Raw genomic sequence first — 9140 nt, 5'->3', positions numbered from 1 at the left:
AAGGGCATGGGAACTTTAGTTTTCATTCAACCCTTTGTTCTCAATATCCTGTATGGGTCTGGAGTTTTATTTTTCCCTGAGGAAGATGAGGAGTCTTTCCTACCATTGCCAGCTAATAAGGAATAGCTTTTAATTCATCAGCTAGTTTTTAGATGAGGTAGATTTGAAGTGGCTGTCCCCTTGTAACTTACCAGTTCTTTCTAACTTTTCCAGGTGACAAGATACAATCTCCTTTCCATAAACAGAAGTTCCTTACACTCTTTAAATTATTCTCTTCCTAAGAGAGTCTGTGGTATGGCAACATGGCCAAGAGATGTGGGGCTTTGGTACTAAATGTGAAGAAGGATGGAATGAAAGCATAGCAAGATCACAGAAATACTGACCAATGGCCTTCTGGGCAAAAGTAGTGCTTTTTTTTTTTCTCCTCAGATTTTTCTCAGGCAGCAGAGCTCATGTGGGGAATCGAAGCAGTAAATGGGCACCTACAAGGGCAGAGTCAGAAAGCGCTGATGAAGCCATGAGGGCAGGAGCAGGCAGGACTTGGCTCCTGGGTTTTTCAGAGCTATGCTGTAAAAAGGGTCATTGCTAGCACAGGAGAGAGGCCCCTTTCTGGCAACTACAGTGTTGCTTTGGTCCCTTCTCAACACATGTGATACCCTCAGAGCATGGGACATTGACAGAGAGGTGCAGTGCCCCCTTGCCAGGCAGCAGGACTCGGCAGGGAGCCTGGGAAGCTGAGATATGGTGCTTTCCAAAACCCAAGCAGCAGCATCCCTCACTTTGCCATACAAAAACCACAGGTTGGCAGGCAATGCTGGGGTAGCATGTTCCTCCTAACATACATGTTCCTCGAGGCAGGACCATCCTGTGCACCTCAGGAATGTTTCCTATACTCAGAGCTTGGCAAAAAGATGGAACACAGGCTCTGCTACACACCTGGGTGACTCGTTCTTCCCCTGCTTGAATTTCGTCAGTTGCCCATCCCTGAGAGCTCAGTTTTGCTCTTCTTCTGGGATGGTGGCCCGTCGCTGCCCTCTTCCCAGGTTGCTCTTTGCTTCCTGGTGTTCCGCAAAGAGCCAGGGAACCTTTCCATTCAACAGTATTGCTAGACAGGCGAAGCCATGATCAGCTTGAACCAATCAAAGCCAGGCAGTTTTACCTTTTCTCCCCAGAAAAGCTCCTCTGCTGCTCTCTCTCAGGAGCGATGGGAGGCACCTGCAATGGCAATGTGTAGGTTAGCAGGGGGCAAGGGCCTCCCTGCACAATTGCTACCCTGGCTCTAAAAGGCACATTCCTTGGATGGGTTTGCTCAGCTCAGCTGAGCCAGCTCTGGTGGGATCACCTCTCAAAGTGGGATGGCCAACCTGCATTAGCCTTGCTCTGCACTTTGGCAGAGCTGCAGGCTGGTGGATGACCGTGCTTGTCCTTGCAGCAGCAGCCCCACCTTCTGAGAGGGGAGGCTTTTGTTGTCACACTGCTTGTGCACTTCACTTACCTCTGCTGTTTCCAGCTCTGCTTGTGGTGCTGGTGTCTCCTCGTCTCCCTTGCTGGCCAACCCGGCCACCTGCTCTCCAAGGAGCTCCTCATGGTGGTCGATGAGGAACTCAACAAGCTTTGTCACCTGCACACAGCAAACCACTGGTTTCACTGAGGGGGCTGATGAGGGCTCAAACAGCCTTTCCCAGCCTGACCCACGCTTCTGTGCAGGCAGGTGCAGCTGTGGGGCTGCTCTTCCTGGCTGCCGCCCCGTGGCTTTGCTGATAGGAGGAGGCAGCCAGGACCCTCCGAGCAGCAAAGCTGGGCTGGGCTTGGAATGCTGTAGCCGGGTGGTGAACACAGCGTACCTTCCCTGTCTCCAGAGCCAGGACATCCAGGGGCACCTCCTGGGGTGGGCTCAGGAGGTTTGGTGCCAGGCAGATGGCCAGGTTTCCAGCCGTCATCTTGGTTGTGGCCACGTTCCTGCTGATGCTGCTAAGCAGCGACAGCAAGTGCCGGAGCAGGAGCAGGTTGGCCCCCGGTAACTTGCTGACCATCCTGAGGGAACAGAAGCACAGTGTTAATGAAGCCGGTGTTGACAACACAGGCCTCTGAGGCTGATCTCACCCAAGGCCACTGCTTGCTCTACAGCAGAGGGACTGCCTTTGCTGAGATGCGGCCACCTCCTTCCCTCCCTGCCCTTCTGAAAAGGGCTCTTGTTGGAACCAGCCCCAATGCCTGGGGGAAGTGCTCCCCAGAGAGAAAAGCCTTTTGGTGCCTCTGTCCCCCCAAACATAAACCCCACAGCAACAGGAGGTGGCTTGCAGGAGCCATGGCTATTTCAGGCAGGCCACTGCTTTGCATTGGAGTCCCAGCCTGTGCCAGTCCCTGCTGGCTGCTGCCACACTCTTTCAGTGCTGCCAGCCTCTCCTGCCTGCAGGTCTTCTCCATAGCATTCATCCACTCCTCAAACAGCTGGACACTGAGGAGCTTGGAGGGGATATTCCGGAGGAGGTCCTGTAGTGCCAAGGGCTCCATGTGAGGCTTTGGCCACTGCCCCCAGGAGCATTTGCAGCATCCCCAGCCCTCTGGCTCATGAGCAGGTGGCTGGGTTTCTGCTTGTGCTCCCGCAAGTGCCCATCATCACCAAGAGAGCCAGGAGCTGCAGGGCTCTGGGTCAGCAGGGCTCACCTTCAAGAGGACAGCCAGCAGCAGCACAGGCTGGTTTGCCAGCTGCACCGGCACCCTGCTGTCCAGGGCGTCCCTGACCTCACGGAAGGCGCGCTGGCTGACTGCCAGCCAGAAGATCCCCTCTGTGGATGAGCCATGCTCCTTGAGCAGAGCCAGCAGGTCCTGAGGGCACAGAGGAGGAGAGTTGCTGAGCTGGAGACAGGTCCTGAGGTAGGTGCTGGGGACAGCCTCTTTATGGAGGAGCTGGCAGGATGGGATAGGATGGGATGGGATGGGATGGGATGGGATGGGATGGGATGGGATGGGATGGGATGAGATGAGATGAGATGTGATGGGGACCCCCCAGCCAGGCTGGCTTACCTGGATGGGCTGAGGCAGCATGCCATCCTGGCTGCACAGATCTGCCAGGGGCTGGCCAAACAGAGCTCCCACACGAGCAGGGCCCAATGGCCCCCGTGCCCCTACTGCAGCCAAGGTGCCTGGCCATGCAAATGGCCAGGGCAGCTTCCTCTTGCTCCTGCTCGTCCCGCCTGCTTCCAAAGGAAACAGAGCAAAGAGCCATGGAGGAGAAGCACCAGGACAGCATTCCCAGACTCCCTCAGTGTTGCCCCCTCACCACCGAGGGCACGAGAGAGGCAGCATCATTTGGGAGCGAGGGGCCCCAGGGCTCAGCTCTCTCCTGCCACAGAGTGATGGGGATGGACGTGTCCTGCAGGAAGGGCAGCGGCAGCTCCATCGCAGCCCACGTGCCCGCCTGCAAGAGCAGGAGAGAAGGGCCATCCTGCCCCTGTCTTCTCCACACTCACCATCCACATGGCCATGTCTGCCTTCACTGGCGGAGGGGCCAGGAAGTGGCAGCTGCCTGGGACCAGCCTGCAAGAAATAGGCTGCGCTCACCAAGGAGCCCCACAGCAGAAAGGGCCCCTGGAGAGCTGCATCAGCCTCTGGCTGTGTGTGAGAGGTTGGGATGAGTGAGATTGCTCCTCAAGTGACCCTGACCTTGGCCTGGCGCTGGAGCAGCTTCTCCAGGCTGCCGGCATCCAGTGTCGTCCCCTGGGCAAGGGGAAAGAGCAGAAGGTGAGGAGCGATGCAGCTGATGCTGGGCTGGAGGAGCCCCTGGGGACAGAGCAGAGGCAGGAGGGACACTCACAGCATGGCGGCCACTCAGCTCCTTCAGCAGCAGCCTTATCCGTTGCAGCTGGGTCACCCGGGCTATCTGAACTCCTTCGGGTGGTCTGTGCATGGGGAGGGGGGAGAGAAAGAGCTGTGTGAGACCCAAGCCAGCTCTTCCCTCTGCTGCCAGCCTGGGGAGTGCTTCCACACTGCCCGGAACAGCCAGGACTGCCTGGCAGTGGAGCGGGAACAGCAGCAGTGCCGAGGATGGGGCTGGGCAGGTGTTGTCTGGACACAGCTGGATGAAGCAGCTCTGCCAGCTGTGCCTGCTCAGCAGTGGTGACACCTCTGCCTGCAGCTGTGGGGGCACCTCTGCCTGCAGCTGTGAAACCTCTGCCCAGCTCAAACAAGGTGTTTCGGCATTCATGCCAGACATGGAGCATCCCCCCCACGGTGGGTGCTCTGGCTGTCCAGGCTGTCCATGCTGCAGTGCCCGAGAGGGCTTACCCAAGGAGGGCGCTGACCCAGATCTCCTTCACTGCCCGGGAGCTGCCAAAAGAGAGGAGAAACAGCCTGAGCGCCTGCTGTGCCCCAGCAGATGATGCCCAGTGGGACAGAACAGAGGAGCTGCCCACCCCTCTGGTGCATCCAGCACCAGGGTGCCGGGGTCCTGGGGCTGCTTGTTGGCTGTCCCTGCTCTGGTGCCCTGGTGCCAGGGCCAGGGCTTGGGAGGAGTTCCAAGCTGCTCTTCTGCTGCACCTGCTTGACTCCCATTGACACCGTTTTATTTCAGTTTCTTTTTCTGGAATTCTGTCATGGGGCGCACACGCTGCTTTCTCCACGAGACCTCTGTTGGGAAGCACGGGGTATATGGCAAGAAGGTCTCCTGAGATTATTATGATTATGTCTCTTTCCATGCTGTTTTTCATAGAATCGTAAGATAGGGTTGGAAAGGACCCTTTTTCTTCTTGAGTACTTGAGATAGAAATGATTGCTGTCTCTGTCCTGTTTCTGCCTGAGATTTTACCTTTCTTACTTTTCTATGGACTTTCTAACAACCTCTTCCTCCACACAATTAACAGTCTTCTAGTGTCTGAAGACAGCCCAAAAGGATGCCTACTGTAGGCCCCTTCAAGGGGGACCATTGAAGGGACTATTCATTCCATCAGCAGATGGAAGCTGGGGGAATTTACAAAGGAGCAGGGGGAATTTACAAAGGAGCAGCAAGGAGATAAGCTTACAGTGATAATCAGAAGTCAAATATGTTAAATTCTCACATCCAGGCAGTGAATTCTTCTGAGAAGATTAGATTCACCAGCTAGACCTAAATGTGAAACCTTGTAAATTTGTGTATATACAGTTTATTTCTGTTTATTGAGAGGTATGACACCAGCATATAGGTTCATAACAGGAGACAAACTCTGTGGCATTTCTGTAACTATTTAAAAGTTTGATTTTCTCACTTTTAGGCTAGGTACATACCCTTTGCAAAACCAGTGCCAAAATGAAGGCAATGGATCTGTTGGAACTTGAATTCATTTAGCAATATATTCAGCTATCTGGGTTTCGGTGCTATCTGCATCATTGGGTATTACACTTTTAACTGATAGAGCTTCATATCAGAGAGAAGGCACTGACGAAAGGGTACTGCAGATGCATAAGTTCTGTTAGAGTAGTCAATACTGCCTGAATGCAAAGATAAAGCAGATCTCTGTCCAGCAACTTGAGCTGGAAGTGATTAAAGAACATGACACCCCTTTCCTCCAGTTCACAGCGGTGAAGGCAGGATTGTGCTCATGCAGTTTCTGAGTAAAAAAGGCACGGTATAGAAACAATTTTTTTTTTTTTTTTTTTTTGTCAAGGATAAACTGAAGCACTTAGCTATTTGTCTTCATAAAAAAGAAAGAAAGTCCCTGAGAGAAAGAAACTATATTGGCTCCTTTCCAGCTATACTTCTGTGATGAGGGTGGCTATATTGTGGTCACTGAAGAGCTTAAAACTGGGATTTTAAAAACCCAGACACAATTATTGGATCAGGAGTTCAGATTGGCCTGTGCCTAAAATGATGCTCAACATCAGCTAGTTGATTTATGTGAGCACCTTTTACAATGAAAATTCATCCTTTTTGTACGGTGAAACCATGTCCAAATTATAAAGTTGGTAGTCCTTTATAAGCATTTTCCACATTTAGCTATAAACGGTTTTCCAGGTGAAAAGAGTAATTTTGTTCTACTGGCTGGACCAGAAACAAACAAACAAAAAGATGATCTTACACATATTTGAAAATAGAACATTGCGATTTGTAGCTGGTGTTTGTATATTGTAATACTGTTCAAAACTAGACTGAGCACCCTAAGGCAAGACAAGAAAGCAATTTATTTAGCTGACATAGTCTCTAAAAGGCCAAGGAAATTTTACATTTTTTGTGAAGTACTGATACCAGCCTAAATTAAAAATACATTTGAGAAAAGAAGGCCTTATCTAGAGTCTTCTTAAATTATTTTGCATGGGCAAAATGAGCCTTAAGTATCTGTTTAAAACAAGGAAACAAAATATGACCTATCAGCATTCAGTGAATATTTTGTCCTTTTCCAGGAGGGATGGGTATAAATATCCATTATTCTGTTGCTGAGGTTTTGCCTTGGGCTTTGTGTTTTGTTTTTTTTTTGTTTTCGTTTGGTTTTTTTTTTCAATTGAGGTTAGTCTCCATTGATTCTCAAAAATGGTAAGGATTCGTAGTAGATCTTCTAATGATTTTGTAAATGAATCATAGTAAAATTTTATATACATTTTTATAAAAGTTCAGAGCATTGGAATATTTGTTACATTTTTCAGGAGTGTCAAATATTCTATCTGCTGAAGCCTTCTCCATTTTCTTCTAAAGAAAAAGTAAGTAACCTAAATAAAGACAAATCCATAATCAAAATTTCTGCTGTGCACTCAACTACCGTTTGAATAACATACATCTGAAAGACAGGAATGCACTTTGAGAAATGATCTAATCCAAACCGAGCTATTAATTCTAAATCCTTACAGTCACAGTCAGAGACATTTGACTAATCTGTCCCTTTAAAATGTCTTGTAAAGAAGACTGAGATTGGCTTTCCCAGTACTTCAGTACCCTTTCCATCACAGTTTTCTCCTTCAGTTTTCCATAAGCCTTCATGGCTATTTGTTACCAGAACATAGGTGTTGTCAGCCTCTTCTCTGAAAGAGTATGACCGAACTCCTCATGCTCTAATATCTGATTTAAAACAGTATGAGCATGGGAATGAGATTTTCAGCCAGAATAATGGAGTTCATACCCAGACAGCCTCATGAGGAATTCACCTGCCTGAGCATGTCTGTTTAGCATCATTATTGATGCCCTAATAATTTCTGACACATCTGCAGGTGCTTGAAAGATAAACCACAGAATTTAGGAAAGACCTGTGGCTTTCTTGGTGGCAGCTGGAGACTGGGCAGTGTTTAATAAGGCAGAGAAAATGCAATAGAAATTAGGTTTTAGAGAACTAAGTCTTGCCTACAATATCTAAAATGTATCTACTTACAAGACTGGGAATCTAAATTCTGTCTAGAGTGGTTTCTACTTCCTCATGAGACTAGACTACATTGACTGTACTGGTGATCTCCAGTAATTATGGTAGAGATCTAGTTGCCTAGCTCACATGTAGATATGTGTATTGACTTTATTAAATTCAGGTGAAACAAATCCCACCCCATTTACCCTAATCACAGAGCCTTCGGTACATTACAGTGAGCATATGCAAGTCACCTGGGTTTTGACATACTGTCTGAGATTGCACTTCAGTGTAAATCCCAAAGCGCAGAATAGGATTCTCAAGCAAAGGAGTTTATTTTTCATGTTACCAGAGGCCTCACTGCTATATGAATGCCTTAAGGAAGATAAAGCTAGTTATAGCACACGTATTTAGCAGCAATCAAAAATTATGATAGGTAACACCTCTAGTTATTCAGCTAGATCAAAGAAAGCCAATATTCAAAACCTGCTCTGCTTTGAAAGATTGTGAACATGGATGTAGGTCTTCTAAGTAAAGTACCTAAAAATTTTCAATGGGAAGTGCAACTATTCCAGTCTGAAAAACAACAAAGTGCTTGGTTTTTACATGCCTTCAGATGTAAGAGATGTGAGTTTAAATGATTACTACAAATCACTTGAAATAAAAATATCACAGTTGAAAATAATATTCTCAAGGCCAAGCCTGCTGGTCCAACTGAATAGCTGGTATTAAAAAAACAAAATTGAACTAAGGACAATAGCAGGTTACTTATTCTTTAATATGATGACTGCTACATGACTGTTCATAATGGCCGATAGTACAGCAATTCATAGAATCATCGAATCATCGAATCATAGAGTAGTTAGGGTTGGAAAGGACCTTAAGATCACTTAGTTCTATACCCCCTGCCATGGGCACAGATACCTCCCACTAAAGCATGCCACTCAAGGCTCTGTCTAAACTGGCCTGGAACACCACCAGGGATGGAGCATTAACAACTTCCCTGGACAACCCACTCCAGTGCCTCACCACCCTTACAGTAAAGAACTTCTTCCTTATATCCAATCTAAACTTCCCCTGTTTAAGTTTGAACCCGTTACCCCTTGTCCTGTCACTACAGTCCCCAATGATGAGTCCATCCCTGGCATCCCTGTAGCCCCCCTTCAGATACTGGAAGGCTGCTATGAGATCTCCATGCAGCCTTTTCTTCTCCAGGATGAACAGCCCCAACTTTCTCAGCCTGTCTTCATATGGGAGGTGCTCCAGTCACCTGATCATCCTCGTGGCCCTCCTCTGGACTTATTCCAACAGTTCCATGTCCTTTTTATGCTGAGGACACCAGAACTGAACACAATACTCCAGGTGAGGTCTCACAAGAGCAGAGTAGAGGGGCAGGATCACCTCCTTCGACCTGCTGGTCACGCTCCTTTTGATGCAGCCCAGGATACGATTGGCATTCTGGGCTGCAAGCGCACACTGCCGGCTATGTTCAGTTTCTCGTTGACCAACACCCCCAGGTCCTTCTCTGCAAGGCTGCTCTGAATTTCTTCTCTGCCCAACGTGTAGCTGTGCCTGGGATTGCTCCGACCCAGGTGTAGGACCTTGCACTTGGCATGGTTAAACTTCATAAGGTTGGCATCAGCCCACTTTACAAGCGTGTCAGGGTCCCTCTGGATGTCATTCCTTCCCTCCAGCCTATCAACCAAACCACACAGCTTGGTGTCATCAGCAAACTTGTTGAGGGCACGCCCGATCCCACTGTCCTTGTCACTGTCCATATCCTGTGCTGCATCAAAAGGAGTATGACCAGCAGGTCAAAGGAGGTGATCCTACCCCTCT

General features: G+C 48.9%; 1 protein-coding gene across 1 annotated transcript; it reads right to left on the bottom strand.

Moving 5' to 3' along the window:
- Positions 1–1369: 1369 nt before the first annotated feature.
- LOC130598108 (GEM-interacting protein-like) lies at positions 1370–3910 on the bottom strand. Its single transcript, XM_057407215.1, has 5 exons — positions 3667–3910; positions 2668–3197; positions 2384–2493; positions 1845–2034; positions 1370–1621 (listed from the first exon to the last, which is right to left on the bottom strand). Exons 1-5 carry the CDS (start codon positions 3908–3910, stop codon positions 1370–1372), a joined length of 1326 nt encoding a protein of 441 aa, XP_057263198.1.
- Between the last annotated feature and the right edge of the window lie 5230 nt (positions 3911–9140).

Source organism: Pezoporus wallicus, unplaced genomic scaffold (assembly GCF_028554395.1).
Source record: "Pezoporus wallicus isolate ANWC-B61680 ecotype Strahan unplaced genomic scaffold, APGP_CSIRO_Pwel_v1 contig_7201, whole genome shotgun sequence".
Lineage (NCBI taxonomy): Eukaryota > Metazoa > Chordata > Aves > Psittaciformes > Psittacidae > Pezoporus > Pezoporus wallicus.
The sequence above is the reverse complement of the archived record's forward strand: the minus strand, read 5'-3'. Positions and strand labels throughout refer to the sequence as shown.